Source organism: Mesoplodon mirus (assembly GCF_964341445.2).
Source record: "Mesoplodon mirus genome assembly, chromosome: 18".
In the NCBI taxonomy this organism is placed as follows: domain Eukaryota; kingdom Metazoa; phylum Chordata; class Mammalia; order Artiodactyla; family Ziphiidae; genus Mesoplodon; species Mesoplodon mirus.
In genome coordinates, this window is record NC_138994.1 from 3,650,512 (window position 1) to 3,678,066 (window position 27,555).

The 27,555-nt window shown below is 43.9% G+C and overlaps 1 protein-coding gene across 2 annotated transcripts; it reads right to left on the reverse strand.

Annotated features, from left to right (window-relative positions):
- CWC25 (CWC25 spliceosome associated protein homolog) lies at positions 1-27,555 on the reverse strand. 2 transcript variants are annotated; one of them, XM_082605207.1, is made up of 10 exons: positions 27,381-27,555; positions 24,955-25,127; positions 17,224-17,460; positions 14,157-14,226; positions 13,334-13,461; positions 12,603-12,666; positions 11,769-11,980; positions 11,074-11,172; positions 1,970-2,131; positions 1-1,486 (listed from the first exon to the last, which is right to left on the reverse strand). In XM_082605207.1, exons 1-10 carry the CDS (start codon positions 27,396-27,398, stop codon positions 1,372-1,374), a joined length of 1,278 nt encoding a protein of 425 aa, XP_082461333.1. In that variant the 5' UTR covers positions 27,399-27,555; the 3' UTR covers positions 1-1,371. The 2 variants fall into 2 exon arrangements, with proteins under 2 accessions (XP_082461333.1, XP_082461334.1); XM_082605208.1 differs by lacking the exon at positions 11,074-11,172.

Consider the following 27,555-nt stretch of genomic DNA (forward strand, 5'->3'; position numbering starts at 1 on the left):
TTACAAAAATAAATGTAGCCTTTATTACCAATTAATAAGATAAAAGACATAATTAACCCTAGTATAGGGAAGCAGGATAAGGTGATTAAATGCATAACAAGTGTATGTTACTTTCTCTCTGGGGAAAGACTGGGTTTTAAGCATAACAGTGTCTGGCATCGTAAGTGCTCAAAAATATAAATCCAAATTCATTTTAAGCAGAGTTAGGAATTAGCAGAACAAGGAACTGGCCCAGCTAATGTGTGGGTCAAGAGTGCCTAGGACTTCCTGGGTCAAATGAGGGCTTCTGATAAAAGAGAAGGGAAAGGGGTAAAGACAAGGAGATGGATCCCAGGAGTCTGGGTTTTTTGTTTTGTTTTGTTTTAATACCTGACTAAAAAATAATAGCAAACAACTCCTGAAAATCTAGTTTTGTAATAAGATTACTACATGATAAAAGGGAAGCCATGAAATAAACAGCTTCCATTTTATTTTCTTTTAAGAGCCAGGGAGCATACTGGTAGTTTGGGCCTGACTACTAAAATAATTTGACTTCAACACTGCACTGCCCACATCAGAGACTGTAAGCAGTGTAAATGGACAGATGCCCTAGATCCTATCAATAAACCCAGGCCCCTCCACAACTAGTCAGATTCCAAGAGGAAAGAAAAGCTGACCTGCCTTACTGTGTTACTGGATAACAAGATACAATGTGGTTCTATTACATAGTAAAGTCACTTACCAAACAAGATATTCTAACAAAGCTAACTACTTTTTTAAAAAGCATGTAAAAATTATACATTTGTACATATACACAATATACTTTACAGTTTGAAAGATAGTCCAAATAGTTCAACAGTTCATTTAGGGATTTTTTTTGCATCGTTTTCCCTTCCAGATTCTTTGTCACTCCCTTGGCTCTGCCCTAATCTGACATCATCTGTCACATTATCTACTAAATCAAGTAAATGTTCGTTTACCCCGGTAAGCACAAACTATCTGGGTGACTCTGGGGAGAGAGGTTTCTGAAAGGTCCAGTCTATTCTGAGGTGGTAGAATAGGTTTGTTCACACAGGTGGAGGGAAGAGGCATAAGGGAGCCTCCTTCCAGAGCAAGATGAATGCTCACACCTTGATGTTCCAGGGCCCACCCATTTAAAAACAGTTAAGACCTGCTCCGCACCCAGCAAGTTACTGAGGGTCCCACAGAGCAAGTCACGCTGGTTCTCAAAAGAAGTGGGCTGTTTTTGGAATCCATGGAGGAGAGTCACTTTGAACAGTGGTGGCTTGACATCTGTGGAAGAAGCCATTTGAACTCTTATAAAGAGAAGTTTTAAAGGATCAGCAGCCTCCCTGGGAATTTCAGGAACACCAGCAAGAGGGGGGATGGCTTTCATCTTTTCATAAAGTTCTTCTCCAGAGCTACTGAGGTTCTCTGTAGAGAGTAAATATTCCGCTTCACCCGATCTTCCAGAGACGAGGTAGATGCACTCTCTAGCTTCATGCGGCTGGAAAGAGAAGACAGGTGAAAGGTAAGTAACGGGCATTTGTCCGCTGGTCAACTGTCTGGCAGAATAAGGAGGAAGAGGTTGCTAGCCATAAAGCAGCTGTAGAGGCACAAGCTCTCTTAAGCCCATGTAGATAACTTTCGAGTGACTCCATCTGGAACTCAGTTTTTTATAAATGTATAAGGGAAATGTATCTGTTTTGGAAAACAAGTCCAAGCTTCATTTGAAAAAGGCCTCCTGAGCCATGAATTCTTAGGAGAAGGCCAAGGAGATTCAGTGAAAATACCAATTCACTTCTCCTCCCCTCAGATGAAAAACGTCCCACTGTCTGGCCAGAAGCTGGGAGTCGTAACAATGGTGTCTGGGGGCTGAGCTCCGCACAGACACAGAAACACCGGGAACACAGTGAACGAACCAGTTGCCCAACTGCCCCCTTGGGACCGTCGCCGTGAGAGCTGACAGGCAGGAAAATGCTGCACTCACTGGATAAACTTCCCATCCCGGGAGTCTAGCTTCTCCAGCCTCTGCTCCCGTTCGTCGTCCTTAGCGTGCCTCTTGAGGATGTTCAGCCTCTCTTCCTCCCGCCACTTGGCGTTTTCCATCATCTCTTGCCGTTTTCGCTCTAGCTCCTCTGATGAGAGCTTTCTGTTGAACACAAAAATCACCCTAAGGTCTACTTCTCTCCCAGCAACAACAAAAAAAAGAGAAACACCACAGGGAGAAGAGAACCCAGGTAGGACCCCAGGTTCTCCAGCCCATGGCTCTCTTCCCTCGGAAATGCCCAGCCCAGTGCCACACTCAGCATGAGTTTCCTTCCTTCCAAATATCTTATTCAGGTGGTTGCACTCAAATTTCAAAGACTTTTAGTGAAGGATTCCATACTCTCACTCAATAATCTCTGGAGTAATTACTCTGAAACAATAAATACAAAAAATAAATTGAGAACTAATCAGGAGCCTCAGGCTATGGCAATTATATTCCAGTTGTTTGCTCAACAACTTATAAAACAGGGGACTAAGTTCATCCATGTAAGGGTTAACATCTACCACCTACCCACTAGAGGTGCTTAGAAACTCATGGACGTAGTGCACGAGTATACCACTTTAGGACTAAGCTAGAAGCAAGATGCCTGAAGAATTCAACTTAGCCTCAGACACTAATAGGTAGGTCTTTCCTGGCACTCACTGCAAATGAAGAGCAAGAAGAGGAGGTGATGAACCAGCTCGATCACTATTTACCAATGTCAGACATCCAAGTCCATTGCTTCTCAAATTGGTGTGATGTACTGATCCCCCTTTAAAAGGAAAAATAATTATCGGAGTCCCATAAGGGAGTGGGAGCCCAATTTTGAGAAAATTAAGATACTAAAATCTGACATTTAGTTATCTATAGCGAAATGAAAAGCCTCCCCTTCAAAAACCCCACTAACTAAAATACATAAAAGCACAAGAAGATGGAAGAGGAAATAACACTAGATAAGAGATGTGCACAAATTGTCAAGAAGATGGAAGTGGATGAAGGAGTAGCAACCACTTTAACAGATTAGAGGAAACTGAATCCTAAGTGCCTGATACTGATCAGAAGCAAGATATTCACACTGCAAAACCCAGGAAAGGTTCAGGGACTGCAGAAACCAAGCACTTTGGAGGGTGGTGCACAGGGTTGAAAACAAAGGGACTAATTTAAAGTCTGTATAAGGAGCAATTAAGACCTTCTGGGATCCTCATGCCTGACTCAGGGAAGCCAGTGGCTACTCTCCCAAACATCTACAGGAGACCCTCCAGAGGGTAGACCCTCCAGTAGTTTCTGAGAAATTGAAGCACACAGGAGAATGACACCAGACAGCTACATGTAAAAGAATGAAATTAGAACATTTTCTCACATCACATACAAAAATCAACTCAAAATGGATTAAAGACCTAAATGTAAGACTGGAAACCATAAAACTCCTAGAAGAAATATGGCAGAGAGATTCAAGATGGCAGAGGAGTAAGTGGACGTGGAGTTCATCTCTCCCCACGGATGCATGAGGAATACATCTATAGATACAACAATTCTCACAGAACACTGGCTGAAAACTAGCAGAAGACCTTGGACACTGGAAAGGACTATAAAGATCCCTGCAACTGGGTAGGACGGAAAAAAAAGAAGGGAGAAGGAGGAGGAAAGGAAGCGGATGGGACCTGCACCCTGGGGTGGGGGAGCTGACGCAGAGGAGAGAGTCCTGAATTCGGGGAAACCCCCTCTCCGACGGGAAAATCGATTGGGACAGAAGGGAAGCATCTGAGGCTGTTGGAAGAGGGTGAAGTGGCCGATCTGTGGCAGACGGGACAGAGAGAGAAATACACAGATGGTCCATACCGCGGGCCCGCGGGCCCCGGACTGGGACGTGTGTTCACAGGTGTGCAAGGGGGCTGGGAGCTGGTGCATGGGGATTGGACAACGGGCCCAGAGTGAGAACCGCTGTTGGATGTGGGAAGATGAACTGAAGGGACGAGAGGGAGGAAATCTGCAGCAGGAAATGCCTATGCAGGAAGACCGGACTGCCATGGAAGCAGGCGCTACTGCTGAGTCACATGCACGGGGAGGAGCCACTACTGTAACCACTCTCTCCCCACACGCCGGTGCCTGCCAACGACAATAAAAGAAGCCCGCTAAGGGCTGGCCCTCACACGCCTGCTGCCGGATGCCAGAAAAACCCCGGCCAGGGCTGGCCCTCACGTGCCTTATGCCGGGCGCCAGAAAAGGCCCTCACTAGGGCCATATCTCTTGCACTCGTGGCTGCCGGCTTCCCTGCGCATTTGGCACGGCACGGGCTCCCACGATCCAAGCAGTCAGATGACCTCTGCACCCCATCCTCACAGGGGCAGACCCAAGAGCTCCAAGGCAGCCTCGGGACCAGACTCCTGTGGGTAGACCACACACAGAGGTGGGGATAAAACCAAAGCTGAAGCCCAGGGACAGGGTAACTAAGGAAGAAGATTGAAAATCTTTCCATCAGCTATCCAAGCTGCAGATTAAATCCCCAGGATCAGCTAGGTAGACCCTGCGTCTATGGAATATCTGAGTAGACAATGAGTGTTTCCCACAAATGAAAACGGTCTAGCTCTGGCAGCTGTGGACATTGGGGGCAAGCACACACAGGAACTGGGCCAGATCACAGTCTGAGTGGTGCTCACAGGGCCCACAGCAGGTCCAGAGACCAGCCCAGAGGCAGAGGAGCCTCTTGGGGAGGCGGAGGTGGGCTGTGGCTCATGGCGTGTGCAAGGACACTTACAGCAGAGACCCCAGGGAAACATAATTATTACTATTAATTTTATTGTTTTGATTCATTCTGTTGTTGGTTCTAGCTTTTTTTTGGTTTTTCTTTTTTGTTTGTTGTTGCTTTAGTGTTTTTTTTTTCAGTCTTTTGGGATCTCCATGTTTTATTACATATTTTTATGTTTATTTTTATTTTTTAAACAATTCTATTTTTACTTTGCTCTTCTGTTGTTCTGTGTTCTTTTCCCTTATTTTTTTCTTCCTCATTTTCTTTTTCTTTTTTGAATCTTTTCATTTCTACTTTGTTTTTCTGTCATCCTGTGATTTTTCCCTTTTTATTTTCTTTCATTGTTATTATTTTTTTAATAATTTTTATCGGTTTGTTCTGTTTCCTTGGTTTACTCTTCAGTTGGCACACTGCTTTGGTTTTGTTTTTAGATTATGTGTTTTTGTTACTTTTAATCCTAATTGTTTGATTTCCTTTTTGAGTTCTTCTATTTGTTTGGTTCTCTTGCTTTTTGTTTTATTTGGCTCTGTTTTTGTTTCTTTTACATGAGTGTGTGTTTCCTTGTTTCTGCTTTTGTTTGTTTGATTTTGTTTTTACCATTTCTCCAGGGTTTTGTCTTTTTCTTTTTCTTTAATATATTTTCTATTTTAGTTTTTTATATTTCTGTTTTTACGTTGCTTTTCTGTTGTTCTGTCGTCTTTCCCCTTTCCTTTTTTTAATATCATTTTTTGTCGGTGTTTTGTTTCTTTGCTTCATTCTTCAGTTGGTACTCTGCTTTGGTTTTGTTTTTTGGTTTGGGGTTTTTGTCAGCTTTCTTCTTAATTGTTTGATTTCGTTCTTGGGTTCTTTTGTTTGGTTGTTCCCTTGCTATTTGATTTATTTGGTTCTGTTCTTGTTTCTTTTGTGTGTGTTCGTGTTTCCTTGTTTCTGTTTGTTTTTTTTTTTTTTTTTTTTCCGTACGCGGGCCTCTCACTGTTGTGGCCCCTCCCGTTGCGGAGCACAGGCTCCGGACGCGCAGGCCCAGCGGCCATGGCTCACGGGCCCAGCCGCTCCGCGGCACATGGGATCCCCCCAGACCGGGGCACGAACCCGCATCCCCCGCATCGGCAGGCGGACTCCCAACCACCGCGCCACCAGGGAGGCCCTCTGTTTGTTTGATTTGACTGTTTACCATTCGTCTGGGGTTTTGTTAGTCTTTTTATTTTTAATCCCCTTTATTGCTGGGATGAGCGACTTGCGGGGTCTTGGTCCCTCAACCACAAGTTGGGCCTGGGATTCTGGAGTGGGAGCACCAAGTCCAGGATGCTGGACCAATAGAGAATTCCTGGCCCCAGGGACGATTAATCACCGAAAGCTCTCAGGCCTCTATATGAATCCAAGACCTGGCTCCACCCAACTGCCAGCTGCTCCCAGTGCTGGATGCATCACACCAAACAACAAACAAGACAGGAACAAAAACCCACCCATTAGCACAGAGACTACCTAAAGTCATACTAAGCTCACAGACACCCCAAAACACACCACCTGACACGGCCCTGCTCAGCAGAGGGAAAAGACTCAGCTCCACCCACCAGAACGCAGGCACCAGACCCTCCCATCAGGAGGCCTACACAAGACACTGGACCAACCCCACCACTGGGGGCAGAGAACAGAAGCAAGAGGAACTACGACCCTGCAGCCTAGAGAAAGTAGACCTCAAATACTGTAAATTGGACAAAATGAGAAGACAGAGAAATATCTTACAGACAAAGGAGCAAGATAAAAACCCACAAGACCAAATAAATGAAGAGGAAATAGGCAAACTACCTGAAAAAGAATTCAGAGTAATGATAGTAAAGATGATCCAAAATCTTGGAAATAGAATAGAGGAAATATAAGAAACCTTTAACAAGGACCTAGAAGAACTAAAGAGCAAACAAACAGTCATGAACAACACATTAACTGAAATTAAAAATACTCTAAAAAAAAAAAAATACTCTAGAAGGAATCAATAGCAAAATAACTGAGGCAGAAGAACGGATACGTGAGCTGGAAGATAGAATGGTGGAAATAACTGCCACACAGCAGAATAAAGAAAAAAGAATGAAAATAATGGAGGCCAGTCTCAGAGATCTCTGGGACAACATTAAGTGCACCAACATTCGAATTATAGGCATCCCAGAAAAAAGAGAAAAAAAGAAAGGGTCTGATTAAAACTTCCCCAACATGGGAAAGGAAATAGTCAGTCAAGTCCAGGAAGCACAGAGTCCCACACAGGATAAAGCCAAGGAGAAACATGCCAAGACACATATTAATCAAACTAACAAAAACTAAAAACACAAAGAAAAAATATTAAAAGCAGCAAGGGAAAAGCAACAAATAACATACAAGGGAATCCCCATAAGGTTAACAGCTCATCTTTCAGCAGAAACTCTACAGGCCAGAAGGGAGTGGCAAGATATATTTAAAGTGATGAAAGGGAAAAACCCACAACCAAGATTACTCCACCCAGGCAAGGATCTCACTCAGACTTGATGGAGAAATCAAAAGCTTTACAGAGAAGCAAAAGTTGAGAGAATTCAGCACCACCAAACCAGCTCTACAACAAATGCTAAAGGAACTTCTCTAGGCAGGAAACACAAGAGAAGGAAAAGACCTACAATAACAAACCCAAACAATTAAGAAAATGGTAATAGGAACATACATATCAATAACTAGCTTAAATGTAAATGGATTAAATGCTCCAACCAAAAGACATAGACTGGCTGAATGGATACAAAAACAAGACCCATATATATGCTGTCTACAAGAGACCCACTTCAGACCTAGGGACACATACAGACCGAAAGTGAGGGGATGGAGAAACATAGTGCATGCAAATGGAAATCAAAAGAAAGCTGGAGTAGCAATACTCATATAAGACAAAATAGACTTTAAAATAAAGACTATTACAAGAGACAAGGAAGGACACTATATAATCATCAAGGGATCACTCTAAAAAGAAGATATAACAATTGCAAATATCTATGGACCCAACATAGGAGCACGTCAATAAATAAGGCAAATGCTAACAGCCATAAAAGGGGAACTCAAGAGCAACACAATAATAGTAGGTGACTTTAACACCCCACTTACACCAAAGGACAGATATTCCAAACAGAAAATAAATAAGGAAACACAAGCTTTAAATGACACATTAGACCAGATGGACTTAATTGATATTTATAGGACATTCCATCCAAAAACAACAGAATACACTTTCTTCTCAAGGGCACACATAATATTCTCCAGGACAGATCACATCTTGGGTCACAAATCAAGCCTCGGTAAATTTAAGAAAACTGAAATCATATCAAGCATTTTTTCCAACCACAATGCTATGAGACTAGATATCAATTACAGGATAAAAAACTGTAAAAAATACAAACACATGGAGGTTAAACAATATGCTACTAAGCAACCAACAGATCACTGAAGAAATCAAAGAGGAAATCAAAAAATACCTACAAACAAATGACAATGAAAACAAAACAACCCAAAACCTATGGGCTGCAGCAAAAGCGGTTCTAAGAGGGAAGTTTATAGCAATACAATCCTACTGCAAAAAACAAGAAACATCTCAAATAAACAACCTAACCTTACACCTAAAGCAATTAGAGAAAGAGCAAAAAACCTCCAAAGTTAGCAGAAGGAAAAAAATCATAAAGATAAGAAATAAATGAAAACGAAATAAGGGAAACAATAGCAAAGATCAATAAGACTAAAAGCTGGTTCTTTGAGAAGATAAACAAAATTGATAAACCATTAGCCAAACTCATCAGGAAAAAAAGGGAGAAGACTCAAATCAACAGAATTAGAAATGAAAAAGGAGAAGTAACAACTGACACCGCAGAAATACAAAGGATCATGAGAGACTACTACAATCAATTATATGCCAATAAAATGGACAACCTGGAAGAAATGGACAAATTCTTAGAAAAGTACAACCTTCCAAGACTGAACCAGGAAGAAACAGAAAACATGAACAGACCAATCACAAGCACTGAAATTAAGACTGTGATTAAAAACCTTCCAACAGGGGCTTCCCTGGTGGTGCAGTGGATAAGAATCTGCCTGCCAATGCAGGGGACACGGGTTCGATCCCTGGTCTGGGAAGATCTCACATGCTGCGGAGCAACTAACCCCATGCACCACAACTACTGAGCCTGAGCTCTGGAGCCCGTGAGCCACAACTACCGAAGCCCACATTCCTAAAGCCCGTGCTCCACAAGAGAAGCCACCACAATGAGAAGTCTGTACACCGCAACAAAGAGTAGCCCCTGCTAGCTGCAACTAGAGAAAGCCCGCACGCAGCATTGAAGACCCAATGCAGCCAAAAATAATAAATAAATTTATTTTTAAAAAAACTTTATTGAAGTATTGGTCTATTGGTCCTATACAGTAGGACCTTGTTGTTTATTCTAACTCATTTTATTTTATTTTATTTATTTATTTTTTAAAATTAATTTATTTATTTGTTCATTTTTGGCTGCGTTGGGTCTTAGTTGCTGCACGCGGGCTTTCTCTGGTTGTGGCGAGCGGGGGCTACTCTTCGTTGCGGTGCACGGGCTTCTCATTGCGGTGGCTTCTCTTGTTGCGGAGCACAGGCTCTAGGCGCGCGGGCTTCAGTACTTGTGGCACACAGCCTCAGTAGTTGTGGCTCGCAGGCTCTAGAGCGCAGGCTCAGTAGTTGTGACGCACGGGCTTAGTTGCTCTGCGGCATGTGGGATCCTCCTGGACCAGGGCACGAACCCGTGTCCCCTGCATTGGCAGGCGGATTCTTAACCACCACGCCACCAGGGAAGTCCCTCTAACTCATTTTAAATCACAAAATTCAACAAAGATTCTGAGGGCGATAAGAAAGGCTGACAAAGTGAGACAAATTTAAGTGGTGGCAGATGGCAAAAGAGACAGAAAAACAAAGCGGGATCTGAAAAAGCAGACCTTGTGCTGACCAAGAGCCTTAAAATACATTAAAAAAAATATAGGGCTTCCCTGGTGGCGCAGTGGTTGAGAGTCCGCCTGCCGATGCAGGGGACACGGGTTCGTGCCCCGGTCAGGGAGGATCCCACGTGCCGCGGAGCGGCTGGGCCCATGGGCCGTGGCCTCTGAGCCTGCGCATCCGGAGCCTGTGCTCCGCAACGGGAGAGGCCACAACAGTGAGAGGCCCGCGTACCACAAAAAAAAAAAAAAAAAAAAAAAAATACACTCATGAGCATCCATCCCTAAGAACAGCATGAATTACAGCACAGCTGAAGAACTGACCCAGTGTCACCAATAAAAGATTAAATTATGCATAATATGCCCTCCCTCTCTGGGAAGGCAGGGAAGTATGTACCTGGGTATTTTGGAACGTTGCCCGTGACAGTGAAACCTTAAACTTAGGGCATCAGGCAATTAAAAGGTAAACGGGGCCTCAGGGTTTGCCGCTCTTCTAACAGCACGGTGAGTAAAAGAGGTTGTCGTGAACTCTCAGTGGTTCTCAGTGCTGGCCGTGCACTGGAACTGCTGGGATGCTTTAAACATACTGATGTCTGGGCCCATCCCCAGAGGTGACGATGTAATAGGGCTGGGGGTGCAGCAGGGATTGAGTGGGATTGTGGTTTTTCTTTAAGCTTTCCAGGTGATTCTAATGTGCAGCCAACTGGGGGAGGCAGTTAAAGGAAGTACACAAAAGTTGCCCAAGTCAACTAAACTTTTTTTTTTTGTGTGGGATCTTCGTTCCTTGACCAGGGATTGAACTGGAGCCCACGGCAGTGAGAGCGCCGAGTCCTAACCACTGGACTGCGAGGGAATTCCCTCATCCAAACTTCTAAGAGCGATCGAGACCCCTAGGGACAGCCTTTCATGGGCACAGCCAACTCCCCTCAGGTCCCATGACTGCACACCCATGTTCTGTCTGACCCACACCACACCCAACTCAAACACAGAGTATCTTAGGGTGTCTGCCCTCAAGGAGACCACCTTCCTGCTTCCCTTTCAGCTGATGCCTCAAGAAAGGAGCACAGTCTTAAGAAAAGCTTCCTGTAGAAATCTCTGTGGGAATAACATGTTTACAGGTGTTGAGAGACAATCACTTAGTGAACTGGTCATTAGTTCAATAGTTCAAAATTATTTACTTTGTCCTTTCAATGTGACTCGCATGGGGTGGGGGGCAGGGCAGATGGTTAAAAGTTGACCAAGATGAACAAAAGAGGGGTGGGCAAAAAAGGTGATATAGATTATGCACTTGCCCTGGTCTGAGCCATTCCAAGACTCAGGCCTGAAAGTCTGAAGTTAACCTACTGGGCTCTTGACTCACCTGGTGTACCCATAAGCAGGCCGCCTTTGGTAGATGTCTTTTTTAGGGGATAGGCTCTTACTTCGGCCTCTGTCTCTCCTATTTACCTTAGAGTTGTGCCTGTAACAGACACAGAGGACAGAGGGGAGAAGAGCTTTTTCAATACAGTGGCTTTTATCATGTCCCTCAAATGACAGAAGAAAAGCTAACAAATTTAGAACTATAATCCAAATTGAAGAGAACAGAGGGAAGAAGTGGAAGAAAAACAAAGGCATAAGGATACATAAGATTTGATATTAATCTCAATCTAGAGATTCCACACATATAAATATGTAGTTCTAGGGGTCTGAGCTTTACATTAAAAAAAAAAAAAAGTGGGGCTTCCCTGGTGGCGCAGTGGTTGAGAGTCCGCCTGCCGATGCAGGGGACACAGGTTCATGCCCCGGTCTGGGAAGATCCCACATGCCGCGGAGCGGCTGGGCCCGTGAGCCATGGCCACTGAGCCTGCGCCTCCGGAGCCTGTGCTCCGCAACGGGAGAGACCACAACAGTGAGAGGCCCACATACCGCCAAAAAAAAAAAAAAAAAAAAAGTAAAGATAATAACAAAGCAAAGACATTTGGAAGAGTTGATGAACAGACATCGCTAAAAGCAAATACCAGCTGTAACCAGGCCTCCACATTCACAGGTTATTTCCCGCTGAATTCCCATACTCACGGTTTGCTTGGCCTTGGGGACCGTGACCTTCTGCCCGGGGATCGAGACCTCCTGTCCCGAGACCCTGCTTCTCTGGTGCTCTTCTTGCTGGCATGTCTGGGAGGTGAGGGAGAGGAGCTTCTGGACCTGGAGTATTTCTTCAACCCACGCACTCGCTTTTGCTCAGCTGTCAGAGGACCCTGCAGTCCCTGGCTATGGTCAGAGTTCCTGACCTATATCATCAAGGAAAGGAAGAAAAGCTATTCATAGGAAAATCTAGCAGCTCAGGAGAAGATGCAGTGAAACAAGAAAATGAATAAGCACTGAGGTTCTGTAAGGAGCCAACTGGGTATACCAATCCCATCACACAGTTATCACTGAGAGCTGTATAAACTTAGGAAAGTCATCCTCAGAATGCCCTAAAAGGATGTGTCACCCAACCACCTAAATTGGCTTGGCTCTTTGCTACAGCCTAAGGAGGAGCAGGAGGCAGCATATGGAGGACAGGACCTCAGGTTAAACATACTCAGGGGAAAAAAGGAATCCAGAGGGATGCACATTTATCAAAAAGTCATCAACCCTTAAAATGTACGCGTTTCATGTAAGTTATATGCAGAGGGATGGACGGAATGCCTAAATGCCCGCTGGTAGTTTAGTCTCTCTGCTCAGAGGGCCCTCAGCCATAGTCAGAGGCTCAGGGATAAGGAATGGGCCTGTTCTCCAGTCTGCGCTGCCCGAACTCCCTTCTTTCCGCATGTCTGATTGGCTGCTAAATATGCTCTGTGTTCAAAGAGGCAGCCAGGTTGGCACGTTCCAGTCCCACAGTCACTCCCTTTGAGAAGCCCATATCCTTACCTGTAAGCCATATCCAGGGACTTTGGACCAAACAGGGGAAGAATTTGCCATCTTCTTTTGAGCTCTAAGAGATGAAAACACATACTCACTGCAAAAGAAAATGCCTAAAGGTCCAGTTTACAGCTCTTGTGCTGAGACGTGCTTCCTCTTTCAAACGTGGCCTTTCCCACCTCCCGGCTCTCACATGGGAGTGCGTTTCTCTATCTTTGCTGGAAGACGCATCAGGCACAGTCATGTTTCTCCTGAGAAGAACCGTGGGCCTTGCTTTTCAGCCCGAGCGCCCAAGCACATTCTCCTCTCACCTCGTGCTGCTATTCTAGGGACTACGAGTGAGTCAGCAGAGACGGCGCTGGCGGCTCCCGCAAAGAAGACACACAGAACAGGTCCAGATGGGCCCATTAATGCATTTGGAGGAAAAAAAAAAAAAAAAAAAGCCTCCATAAAACCCACTTAAGCCTTGCAGGAATCAAGAGCTGAGATGAAAGTCATATCCAGGACGTCTGACCTAAGACTGACACAGCTACAGCCAGCTCCCCTGGGGGTTTCGCCAACTCCTCCGGGAACTCAAGTGCTAGCCGGCCAGCTCTGGGGGCAGAGGGCCGGTGTGCAAGTGTTCTCCACTGAACCCCCAGAACCTGGTGGCTCCTGGCCCGGAGCAGGTATTCAGTTCGTATCTGTGGAACGAATGAGTGAGTGAATCAACGGGGCAGGACACCGTTCCACACGCTCACCTCTCCCGGCCGTGCTCATCCTCGCTGCTGCAACGATCGCTGCCTGAGCTTCTGTGCTTATGTTTCTTGTGCTTCTTTTTCTTCTCCTTCTTTTTCTTCTTCTCCTTTTTTTCCAGACTCATTTGCAACTAGAAAATGCCCAAAACATAACCGCGCAAGATTACTGGGACCCCTGTCAGTCCCTCTGAGGGGACGGGGTCATGTGTAAACTACCTGCCTCCAGGCCTCAGGGTCTACAGGGGTCCAGGACATGATCAGACGTCCCCTGTCGACAAGAGTGGAGGGTCTGGACCCTGGTTGCGCACAAATGCCCCTAGACTACTGAATGGACTCTCTGGTGGGTGGGGCTGGGAATCTGTGTTTTGAAACAGTCCCCAGAACCACTGCCTAGGAATTCCCATTTGTCAAAAGACTGCAACTCTGCTGACAGTAATCAGGGACCACAAGATCAATCTTTAAATTTTCCTTACCAACTATTCCAAGAAACAATCACATAATATGTTACATGAGTGATGAACGGGCCCTAAAGGCTTGATACCACCTGATCTGAACACACTGCACGATCTTGCTTTCCACAGGCATATCCCAATACCCCTCTTTTTCTGGAAGAATGATATACCATGCTGTTTTTCCAACCAAAAGACATAAAAGAGAAAATCAAGCATAATTATGCTTTATATGTTAAGATTGCACAAAATCACCAGGAGAAGGTCTCTAAAAGACAGAAATGTTTAAAGCCATGCTGCTTTCCCTCTTGTAAGAGTAAATGGAGAGGAGTTTTCACGTTAAGTAGCTCTTGATGCTTATTTGAAGTACTACTTACCAATTCTTTGATTTTCTTCATTTTCACAGGATTATTCAATACCTCTCTTTTTTTCTCTTCTTCTTTCTTCCTAAAGAGAAGTTATAAAAATCATGATTCTTTCTTTCAGAAAAGGGGATTAAACCATTCATTCTACTCTCCATAATTCTATACAGCAATCTTTTTTCTCAACGCAGGCAGACAGGCCCCATGGTGCAATCTGCATGATTGTGTGGAAGCCAGAAATCTTTCCCAAATCTGCATAAGGGATTGAACATTGTGGGGAAAGTTCACACTGGTTCCCTGTTGTGCAAGAAAGTGAGTTTGGTCTGTTGCTTGTTAAGCTTCATGCTCAGGGCTTCCCAACTGGTCAAGTAAATGTATGTCATCTTGTGTATCAAACATATGCAACATTTCAATACTACCTCCACTGTTTAGCATGATAACCCCTGGGAAATAAACAGAATGGATTCCTCTTTCAAGAAGTCTTACTCTCACATAGTGTTCATAGGAGGGTAAACTGGTCAACCTTCCCGGAGGACAATTCGGCAACATTTATCACAGCCTGTACATACTCACAAACCCTTTAATCTTACAAATGCTTCCTCAAGAATTTGTTACTGAAAGGATATAATCAAGGAAGGTCACTAAAAAGGTGTTCATGTTATAACAATGAAAACTTGGAAACAAGTTAGGGATCCAACAGGAGAATATTAATAAATTATGGTAGAGACTTCCCCGGTGGGCCAGTGGTTAAGAATCCGCCTTCCAATGCAAGGGATGCAGGTTCAATCACTGGTCAGGGAACTAAGATCCCACATGCTGGGGCAACTAAGCCCACACACCACAGCTAGAGAGCCCGCGTGCCACAATGAAAGATCCTGCGTGTCGCAACTAAGACCTGACGCAACCAAAAATAAATAAATAAAAATGTAAAAAAACAAAACAAAAAGAAGAAAGAGGTGTCAAAAAAATGTTTAAAAATAAATTATGGTATATCCATACAATATAGATATTAAAAATGATGTGATAGAAGCATAGTCAGCAACATAGAAAAATGTCCCATATATATGATTAGGTGATAAAAAGGAGTTTATAAAATAATATGCACAATATTTGTACACCAATGCTCATAGTAGCCTTATTGACAATAACCAAAAGGTGGAAATAACCCAAATATGCACGACAGATGAATGGATTAAAAAATGTGGTATACACATGCAATGGAATATTATTCAGCCTTAAAAAGGAAGGAAATTTTGATACATGCTACAACATGGATGAACCTTGAAGACATTATGCTAAGTAAAATAAGCCAGTCACAAAAAAACAAATATTGAATGATTTCAACTTTTATGAGGTTCAGAATAGTCCAACTCATAGAAATGAAAAGTACAATAGTTGTTCCAGGGGCTGGGGGGAAAAGGAAATGAAGAGTTGTTGCTTAATGGATACAGATTTTCGGTTATGCAAGATGAAAAACTTCTGGAAGTTGGTTGCACAACAATTTGGATACCCTTACTACTGAACTACATATATACTTAAAATGGTTAAAATGGTAAATTTTATGTCATGTGTATTTTACCACATTTTTAAAAAGAAGAAAATTCTGACACATGCTGTAATACAAATGAACCTTGATGACATTATGCTGAGTGAAATAGGTCAGTCACAAAAGGACAAATACCATATGATTCCACTTATATGGGTAACTACAGTTAGTTACAGTCATAGAGACAGAAAGTAGAAGTGGTTGCCAGGAGCTGGGAAGAGGAGAGAATGGGGACTTACTGTTTAACGGGTATAAGGTTTCAGTTGAGAAGATGAAAAAGTTCCGGAGAAGGATAGGTAGTGGTTGGTGATGGTTGCACAATGATGTGAATATACTTACTGCCACTGAAATGTACACTTAAAAATAGTTAAGATGGGGCTTCCGTGGTGGCGCAGTGGTTAAGAATCCGCCTGCCAATGCAGGTGACACGGGTTCGAGCCCTGGTCCAGGAAGATGCCACATGCCGCGGAGCAACTAAGCCTATGCACCACAACTACTGAGCCTGTGTTCTAGACCCCGGGAGCCACAACTACTGAGCCCACGCGGCACAGCTACTGAAGCCCACGTGCTCTAGGGCCTGTGCTTTGAAACAAAAGAAGCAATGAGAAGCACGCGCACCGCAATGAAGAGTAGCCCCCGCTCGCCACAACTAGAGAAAGCCCGTGTGTAGCAGCAAAGACCCAATGCAGCCAAAAATAAATAAATAAAATAAATAAATTTATTAAAAAACAAACAAACATGTACTCATGATACAATGTGAGGGTGGGAAGAGTGCCTGCTCACATCTGTATGCTGGTGAGTTTGAGGAACTTTAAAAAAAAAAAGAAAAAATAATGTTAAGATGGTAAATTTTATGTTATGTATATTTTACCACAATTAATTAATTAAGATGCTAACAAAATGGGAGAAAATATTTACATATAAATATATATCTGTAATATATAGATAACTTTAAAAGAATTTTCAAAAGGAATGTAAGTAAGAAACATTTTTTAATGTTCAACCTTACACACTTGAAATAAAATAATGAAAATTAAAAACAAAAAAAACGCACCACATGATTTCATTTAACACCCAAAATGCAGCTCTACTTTGATCTGTTACATATTAGGGTTAAATAAAATTCTAAAGTTTCTTTTCAAAGGGTTCTGCTGCAAAAAACAAACAACAGGGAGGGGTAGAGGGGAGGGGAAAAGGCCTATTCATCCCCCGCAGCCAACTCTACACATTGCCCCCAATTTCTAAGAAGCTGCCAGTCTTTCTCACCTTGCTCCTACCTCTTATTTTTGTTTAAGGGCCAAAGGTAAACGAATAAATTTGGTCTGGTCTGGTACATTTACCAATCTCTTCCCAAACAGCCTAGTTCAGGCACCCTTAATAGAGCCTCCTTCTCAACATCAGAAGCCCAAATGGAGACAAATCCTTTTACATGGCAGACAAAAGCCAACAGGAAACCAACTGCAAAGCAAGAGGTGAGATAACATCTCGGCTAAGCATCTCTGTAATAAAACCCCCTTCTCAGCCGCTCATCAGTACCTGATGATGAAGAGTGGATCCTCCCGGATTTTGCTGGCCATGTCAAGAAGGGAATTGGCACCTGATGGGGCAAAGATAGAGCCTGGGAGGAGTCCTGTCTCAGAAGAACAGCCTGCCTCCTTCTCCTCCATCTTCTCAAAAACGTATTTGTCAATGGGACGCCCCAGCAAGTACTCATCACGGTTCACCATCCCACCAGGACCCTGGTACATCCAGTCCAATTTTTCTTCCTTTTTCCTAGTTCAAGAAAAAAAAAATACAGTCAAAGAAAATGTAGACTTCTCAAACCTACACACAAAACCTGAACATGAAGGATAGATAAGCACAGCTGGGGGAATCCCCTGGCAGCACAGTGGTTAGGACTCCACGCTCTCACTGCCAAGGGTGCAGGTTTGATCATCGCTGGTCAGGGAACAAGGATCCCGCAGGCCGCAAGGCATGGCCAAACTTAAAAAAAAAAAAAAAAAGGCACAGCTGGTCAGAACTGGACTCATTCTACAGGCTCCTTAGCAAGGGCTAAACACCACACTCCATGGGGCACTTGGAAAGAAACGGTACTTGCTGTCATGGAGTTTACATTTTAAGAGATCATTTCCACACACCTAAAGCAATTTATGAGGAAAAAAAAGTTCCTCAGCCTGGGGCATGGATCTTTTGCTCAGGGTTTCTCAAGTCTCCTTTACAAAGTTTTATGTTGTGCTTTCATTTCGAGGATAATCTGAAAGAGCTAACATGCATGTTCTGCATCAGAAAAGCTGGAAAATTGGCACCACCAGGTGGGCTGCAAATAGGGAATTCTGGTGAAAGTCTATATAAGGAGCAGTTAAGATTCTTAATCTCTATCCCCAGTCCCAAGGATGAAAGATCTGTTGGGGAGACTGAACCTGTGAGACCCCTCCACTTCCAACTGGGTGGCCAAGGGCTTTCAGAATGGCTGTAGGGATTAAGCGAAAGTCTGGTTATTGAAAAATGGCGTCACTAATTCCCTTCCTTCTCCTTGTTCTACTCCCCAGGCAGGAGATCTCAGAATTTTTCTATGGAGAAATCAAATGACTCAAGGAATAGGGGCATGGTGATCCACAGATATAGACATTTGGAAGTTGCCAGATGAAAAGGCTGGCTCACCGTTGGACTCCCCACAAGGAAATCCATCAGTCAGCAAGCCCTACTGAAGAATACAGAGCTTCCAATGGCCTTTACCCTATGGAGTGCCAGTTATTTGGTGAATGCTCTCAACACAAGAATCTAAAACCAAAGGACACAGCAGCAAAAAGGACACTGAGGAAAAATAGACAATACTTGGAGAAGAATACTTCAGAAACAACCATAATTTTAAAGAAACCAGAGAATAACCTGTATCCATAAAACTAGAACAGAATGTAATAGCAAAGGAGCAGTTGGAACTATGAGAAAACTGAAATCAAAAAGCTAACAAAGGGCTTCCCTGGTGGCGCAGTGGTTGAGAGTCCGCCTGCCGATGCAGGGGACACGGGTTCGTGCCCCGTTCCGGGAAGATCCCACATGCCGCGGAGCGGCTGGGCCCGTGAGCCATGGCCGCTGAGCCTGCGCGTCCGGAGCCTGTGCTCCGCAACGGGAGAGGCCACAACAGTGAGAGACCCACGTACCGCAAAAAACAAACAAACAAACAAACAAAAAAACCAGGCCTCCACAGTTGGGAGGTGGCTTTGCAGTTTGGGGAGGCCTGTTTTCCATGATTCTCTGCTGGATGGTGCCTGTTAGAAAGACCTCTGGAATTCCGTCACAAGTGCAGCCTTCACAGGAGTCACACTGGCAGCCAAAAGGGACCAGTGGCCGCAGTTGTTGGGTCAGCTGTGACTGGTGGCATTTTCCTAGGGTTAATTGGAGGAGCTGGTATCTTACTGACAAGATCTGCCTCTGTGTAGTTTCCCAATGGTCCTCGGTTTGCTGAAGATCCCTCCCAGGTGCCTTCAACTCAGTTACCACCCTCACCTTTTGGAGACTATCAACAGTATCAATGACTTCTTTCCCAGAATTTCTTTAACAGAATAAGCTGTAATTCAAGAAGGATTTTGGAAGATCAAGATGTACAGTGTATTTTTAAATCACAGGTGAGACAACTATGGCCAAATAGGCTATTAAGAGATATTGAGCACTTTTTTCTATTTAAAGGAACATGGGTGGGCTTCCCTGGTGGCGCAGTGGTTGAGGGTCCGCCTGCCGATGCAGGGGACACGGGTTCGTGCCCCGGTCCAGGAAGATCCCACATGCCGTGGAGCGGCTGGGCCCATGAGCCATGGCCGCTGAGCCTGTGCATCCGGAGCCTGTGCTCCGCAACGGGAGAGGCCACAACAGTGAGAGGCCCGCGTACCGCAAAAAAAAAAAAAAAAAACAACATGGGGATGGGCGTAAAAAGACAATACAGTTATTTATTCACAGTTGGACTGTATTTATAATCAAAATACATGTCTAACAGCATTAAAAGAAACTGTAATAAGTGCTTAGAAGATGAAGAACCAAGGGACAAATAACAGTGAAACACAACCATCATTTCCTTGGAGACTTCTCTGCCTGGTTTTGTGTGTTCTGTTATTCAAACAATAAAAAACTCCTGGGGGTTGGAGGGAATTGACTGTGAAAGGCAGACTACATAAGAGCTTAAAGAGGTCTGAGCAAGAAGATCAGTGGTGACTAGAATATTCTGGCAAGCTCATTTTCCTGAAAGGCAGTATAACATAATGGTTAAGAAGAGCACAAGCTCTGGAGTCAGGCAACATGGATTTGAATCCCCGCTCTAAAGCCAAGCAACTCATCTGAGCACTGGTGTCCTCACCTGTAAAATGGGGATAAAAGAGTAACTGCCTCATAGGGTTGTTGGGGATTAAATAAGTCAATGAATTTTTTTTTTTTTTTTTTTTTTTTTTGCGGTACGCAGGCCTCTCACTGTTGTGGCCTCTCCCGTTGTGGAGCACAAGCTCCGGACGCGCAGGCCCAGTGGCCATGGCTCACGGACCCAGCCGCTCCGCAGCATGTGGGATCTTCCCGGACCGGGGCACGAACCAGCGTTCCCTGCACCGGCAGGTGGACTCTCAACCACTGCGCCACCAGGGAAGCCCAAGTCAATGAATTTTTAAGGTGTTCAGAAGAGTGCATGGCACAGAGTAAGTACTAAGTAAACACTAGCTAGTCTGTTTTGTTTTGTTTTGTTTTTGTTTTACTTCAAGGGCAACTCATCAACTGGCAGAAGAAACAAGAATGTATTAAGAGATAAAATATGTACTTCATAATTTCTTTGCCCCTCCTGTCCCATAACCTACCTTGTAGTTCTGTCATGTCTTCTTACCCTGGGGATAATCACTGATGTTCCCACGAGCTAGTCTTTTTATTCTCTATGTATGTGTTTTGTATCTCCCACCAGGTTTTTTAAAACTCCTAGATGGCTGGAATGAATCCCAGACAGTTGCCTAATATGTTCAGTGTTTGACAATTCATGGGCAAGGGGTCTGGAGCTGGCAGTACTTTTTGAATGAAAAGCAGGTCTCAGTGATCGAGGTGGGGGGGACCCTAAAAGGACTTGTCAAAGATGACTCAAGGGATCGTGCCTATGCATGCCTGACACGAACGCAGATGGGGAAACTGGAAATAAATATTTGTTTATTCACTTGTAAACACTGACTCAGCACACTTCCTATGTGCCAGGCAGAGGAAGAAGGTCAGAAGGATGACAAAGATTCAGGCAGCTGAGTTGCTCACAGGCTACCAGACGAGGCACAGAGGTCAACAAATTACTGAACAGTGCTGCTGAGAGCTAAGTATGTGATGGGTAACTGTGGGACACTTGAAGCAGAACTGCCTGAATAAAAAAAAAAAAAAAAAAAAGAACTGCCTGAATATACAGAGATACAAGAGTTTGTGTGGGATAAACGTGGGAGTCGTCAGCATGAAGCAGACACTGGTACCACAGGAATGAAGGGAGAAGAACAGTGAGCCTTGGGAAGCAGGAACAGTTACTGGATGGGGGAAAAGAAGCTAAGCAAGTGAATAAAAGAGAAGAGATGGTATGAAGAGGTAGGGGGGCCAGGAATATGCAGGCAAAGGAGCAAGACATATCCAGAAGAAAGGATAGGAAAAATGAAGACAGATACTTCTATAAAGTAGTATTTTCAGGGCTACAGCTAGTCTTAAAAGGACTCAACTAATATCAGTCCTGCTCAGGCCGTCCAGTAAGAGAACATGTTGTATCGCTGAGATCCAGTGCCACTGGACTTGACCTGGTTCCGCCACTACCCATCTGGGTAAACGTGCAAGTTACTTCTGTGCACTTCCATATCCTCACGTCTAAAATGGAGCTAGTAACTGCCATCTCTCATCATTTTTAAAGTGAGACCCTCTCTCTGAGTTTTTAAATGAGAGAAGATTTGGGGTAAAAGTCATATAAAAACGAAATGATGTATAGATTTTTGCTGTTGCTATCACTAAGGATATAGAACAGGTTCTCAATTGAAGCCGCCCATGAGGATCACCCGGGGAGTTCTTAAAGTATCCAGATGCCCTTGCCCCAGACACCCCCTGCTATTCTTAGAGAGTCTGCTTGGGTGGGAATCACTCCCATCATCATTTATCTAATCTTCTAAGGACACCCTAAAGTGCAAGCGTTGAAAAATGCTGGTAAAGAAAACACAATTTTCTAATATTATCAGTAAATACTTAAACAACATTCTATTGCAAAGAGGGATTTGGATGGAGATCAAGGATAACGTGCATATTGAGGTTTTTTCTTTGTTCTAAGAGAGCTGTATAAAAAACACAGAAAAGATTATCTGAACCATACAAGTGAATTGTTAAATAGCAAAGGGTTGTACTGCATAAATGAAAAGCACGACACTATGCAAAGAACTACACAAACCAGTCAGTTGGACAAGCAGATCGTCTAAATACATCTGCAAGTAAAGACCAAAAAAAGGGACCTATGTGCTAACCTTTGAGTTTCATAACAATGGAGAATAGGTGAGGGGGCAAAAAAATGAAAAGAATATAAAATCACCTTCCTCCCATTCACAACAGACAAGAGGGCATGAGGGTCAGCAATGGCATATACACTGACTCCCAGCTCTGAAGCTGCTCATCTATACTCTGACCTCATCAATTAGACTCTGCAAAGCCCAAATTTCTGACGTATCAGGCACAGAATATGTAATGCTTGGCTGAATAAAAATTTCAAAATAATTTTTTACTTTTGGTTAGTGGGAAAGTAAACTCTTATAACTAATGGGTATTCCGTCTAAAATTGACATTTGTTTTAAAATCAAGGGTTCACAAAATCTCAAACTTCACATATAAAAATGTCATATAAGTTGCCCAGGAATTAATTCAAATGTATGAAATTTATTTAGTTTAAATTATAAAGAATATAATTTATACAAAGTGTATAAGGTAAAATAATTTAATGTGTATCTATGGTTAAAAAAAACTTATAAAATTTCATTCTTTTACCTTACTTTATATATTAATGCCCTAAATATATTGTGCTATACTTTAAAAACTCCAAAACTCCATTTATTTTAAAATATTTCAGATTTTATACTTAAGTCAGAATGGCCTTCTGCCAATCCTGAAAGAACATATACATATATACAATGGAATATTACTCAGCCATAAAAGGGAACGAAAATGGGTCATTTGTAGAGATGTGGATGGATACAGAGACTGTCATACAGAGTGAAGTAAAAGCAAGTCAGAAAGAGAAAAACAAATATCATATATTAACACATATATATGGAATCTAGAAAAATGGTACAGATGAACCAGTTTGCAAGGCAGAAATAGAGACACAATTGTAGAGAACAAACGTATGGACACCAAGGGGGGGAAGTGGCGGGGGGGTGAACTGGGAGATCAGGATTGACATGTATACAACTAATATGTATAAAATAGGTAACTAATAAGAACCTGCTATATAAAAAATAAACCAAAAAAAAAAAAAAAAGAAAGAATGTAATTGTTATCCTGCCTAAATTCCATAATGCCATTTCCACGAACTGAAACTAAGTCTCTCTCTCCCACACACAGACACATGCCTCTGAATGTCACAAATCCTCCTGTCATGAAATTACTAAGGAAAAGCCCTGTATATCCAACAGGGGAAGTATGTCACATGTCACCCTGCAGACTTGCCCACTAGGATATGAACAAGGGATAGTACAGATAAGTCAATTTTAGTCTATCTGGAGTTTTTATTCAATTCTGATTTAGGAATGCACTGCATATATATTTTTTTAATTTAAAAATACCGATTTATTGGTGATCGTTCCAGTGAAGAAGTGGGTTTTCTCGGATTTGTTTTTTTCATACAGAATACAGTTTGTTGTTATTATATGCACATTTTACTCAAACTTAATCAGGAAGTCAAACAAGAAAGCAATAGCTCTTACCAGAAACAAAATTCCAAGTATATTAAAATAAGTCAGAGATTATAAATATCTTTAGTATATTCACTACTCATTGCTTTTCACTGTTTTAAAAAAACAAATTCCCAAAGAATAATTTTACATTTGATTTTAAAGCAGGTGATTTTTAACTATATTTTCTTACATTTAAGATTTACAAAAAATATGTATGTACAGATTGTTTTATGTTCTTGGGATAAAAAAAAACATATTGATGACTCCCAATTTCCACTGAATACTACCTGTACTCTCAAACATGACATTTGAAGACCTTCACTTTTCATTAGCTGCAGAAAAAGTACATTGAATATTTAGAAACAAGAAAGAGTAAAGAAAATAGAGATGGAAATTTGGATCGGCTTTAAAAAAAACAAAAATTGGGGCGCTCTCACAACACCTAGCTTCTATCCAGTGCTAACTCCATTAGCGCCACCATGGACCACCTCCCTGGCTCTAGAAACCTCCCTCTGAGAACAAGTTAGAGACTTTGCTTTTGCCCTCCCTGGGCTGCGGAACTTCCGCTTGAGAGCGCCCTCCCCACTGCGCGGCCACTTCCCAGCCAAGAGCCCCGGCTGGACCTGGAGCTGATCTCGCCTTTTTAAATTACAGAAATCGGTAAAGAACATTCCCACTGTCTATCCTCACACCCCAGATTAGAATCCCAGGAAACCTGCACTGCATATTTTATGCTTTTAATTTTTCTCAGAACACATTTACTCCTATCCCATTTTATGAGATGGGCAGAGTAATTATTGTCTGTTACTCCTATCCTATACTATACAAGAGGAAACTGAAGTCAGGGAAAATCGAATGAGACTGTCCACATTCACACAGCTTTTACTGACAGACACACCATCTACCTCCTTCCATGGGACCTCTCTGCCTCCCTAAAATGAGCCTGCAATCCATAAATAAACAAAAGCAGGACTGAGGCCTCAACACATACTGAGAAGCAGGGTATAGGCAATCTTCCTCAGCCACAGTTGTTTGGCAATCATCTACCATGAACTTGGTCTACACTAAGCCCTTTGTATGTCATCTCATTTGATCCTCAACAAACCTTAGGAGTTGGGTACTCCCATTCCCCCCGTTCTACGGAGGTAACCAAGGCTCCCAAACTTGCTCCCAGTTACACAGCTAGGCTAGTCCATGCCATGCCAGCCTCAGAACCCAGGCCAGTCTGATTCCAAACTCACGCTCTTAACCAGCTATTATGCAACAACTGGACGACGCACCTGCAGGCAGTTCTGCAGTTCCCCACACACCAGGACACCCCCAGGCCAAATCGCCCCAGCTCCTCACGTACTTGACAGCGCCAACGTCCTCCGCATAGCGCTGCATCTCCTCCCGGGCCCTCTCCTCCCGCAGCTCGCGCTGAAGCTCCTCAATCTTTTTCCGCTCAGCCTCATGCTTCTGCTCAGCTTTCCACACTTTCTCCACATTGCGGAGGGTCTGCGGGTGCCAGCTCTTCTTCAGATTCTGTGGTAAATGAAAGGAGGGAGAAAACAATGCGGGCAGTGGGTGGGTGGTGAGCATAACTGCCCCTCCCTTTCCCACCCCTATATTCATGCCAAGGCAGCCACGTAAGGGCAAGACGTCTTTAACAATGGCAAGGTTGGCACCCAAAAATCTCACACATGGGGGCGGGCGGGAGAGAGGCTGTTCAAGTACATAAAGCTTCAGGATAAAACAGGCCCCTCCGAGATTCCCTTCAAATACTTCTATCCTGAAATGTGTGAGTCTGACTTCCACTGGCCATGCCTGAAGTGAGGGTTGGTGATGACAATACAGGAGGAATGGGGTAGAGAAGCAGGAAAGTATAGACTCTGAAAGGCAAAAGAATTCAAGTGCCTTTGGCACTGGACGTTCATTCTTATGAACACAGCCTTCTTTTCCTTGAGTCCACTTAACGTGCCTTAAACTTGCATGGTTTACAACCCCACCTAGTACCTCTTTCAACCTTCCTTCCCAAGAATCTCCCCCTGGTTCTGATCTTCCTCTTCACCCTCAAGGAATGCTTCTCCTCTCCCTCCTCCCCATGAGCCATTGCTTTGGTTCAGCTTCCCAACCAGGGAAGGTTTCCTGGAGGAAGTGACATCTAAGGATAATTATAAATGAGCCCAGTGACGTAGGAAGCGGGAAGCAGTGGGGTAGATTTCCACACAGAGGTGACAGCACGCACGACTGCAGGCCCGGTGGTGAGAAAGAACAAACAATTCAGCATGGCTGGAGATAGGGGAGCAAACTGATGGGAAGGGGCTCAGGATGAAGCCAACTAAGAAAGCAACAGATTAAGGGCCTCATAAGCCATGTTAAGGGATTGGATTTTATCCTGTTGACAGCAGAAAACACTAAGCATTCATATGCAGGTGGGAGGCATGACCAGCCTAGCATGTAAAGAATGGATTGGAGAGGATCAGGATTGAAAACCAGGAGACCAGTTAAGAAACCTAAATGAGGGAATTGCCTGGCGGTCCAGTGGTTAGGACTCCGTGCTCCCACTGTAGGGGGCAGGGTTCAATGCCTGGTCAGGGAACTAAGATCCTACATGCTGCTCAGTGTGGCCAAAATAAATTTTATTTTTTCAATGAGGGCTTCCTTTTCTCTCTCTCTTCTTGCACTCCCTTTCCCCTCATCAGGCTGTTCAGTCCTTCCTCCCTTCCTCCCCAACCCTCCACCTTGTCCTAACGGTCCTCCCCTCTCGCCTTCCATATGGGTGATTCTGCCTCCCAGGGAACATTTGGCAATGTCTGTAGACAGTTTTGGCTGTCACAACTGAAGGGGAAAGGTGCTACTGGCTAGAGGCCAGGGATGCTGCTACATGCACAGGATCACACACACAACAAAGAATTATCCAGCCCAAAATGTCAATAGCACTGAGGTTGAGAAACTCTGGATTAGAGCTTTCCTGTCCCTAAATGCAGCTACTTGAAGACACTAAGTCAGAAGAACCTTGATGGTATCTTGGAACTCATTCTAACTGATAACACCTGACAAACTCTAATATAGCTACTGGACAGGTAGCTAAACGAATCTATTTGCTGATTCAATTAGCTACACTTTCAGAAGATTAGCATTTTTCTGATCTTGCACCATGCTCTTATGGGTACATTTGCCCAATTCGGAGGCTTAGCCCCCTACAAATGAACTATACAGTTTAAGAGAAATAGCCACATAACTTATTAAGTGCTATTAATTCAGAAGAAAGCTCTGCCACTACAGATCAGAATGCAGCACTGAAGAAGGAGTGGAAGTCAGAAAGGTGAACATGAGGAAGCTCTTCCGTGACCCCAGGACATGGCTCGGGGACGAGGAGAACGGGGGCACAAATAACCCCTACTACAGCCCAGGACATGACTAAACTCCTAGCTGAGGAAAGGAGATGTATCCCAAGACAAGATATACAAAACTAAGTGACACGTCCTCCACACCTGCCTCCTTTCCTAGCCACGGTTCCAACCGCCCCCGAGGCTTCCCAGAATTTCCAGCCAGAAGGGCTCCCTGTCAACAAACACTACCTCCCCTCCTTGGCGACCCACCTCACATACCTTCCCAAGTCTCCACCCGGTCCCTCATGGCCTTAGTTATCCGTCCCCTGTCCAGGGCTACAGCTCCCTGTCCCCAACGGCTGCGTTGCCAAGAATACCCACTGCCACCCCCACCAGTTTCCGTCCCCAGCCTCAGTCGGTCTCCGGCCTCAGTCTTCCCCCAGCCCTGGGCTCCCTCACTTACCAGGTCTCCGCCCCCCATGATGGTGGAGACGTTTCCTCACTACGCGGACCTGGAAGACTCAGGAAGGATCGAGGAGAAACGCAGAGAGTTCAGCTACGACTTCCGGAGATCTGATCCCGGGGACAACTGGCTACCATCTTCACTGCCCGATCCAGAGACCACTTCCGGGAGAGCG

Coding starts and splice junctions, on each gene's coding strand:
- CWC25 (XM_082605207.1), bottom strand. Junction 12,667..13,333: donor GATGAGCACGGCCGGGAGAG/GTGAGCGTGTGG, acceptor TTCATCTCTTAG/AGCTCAAAAGAAGATGGCAA. Junction 11,981..12,602: donor TCCCTGGATATGGCTTACAG/GTAAGGATATGG, acceptor TTGATGATATAG/GTCAGGAACTCTGACCATAG.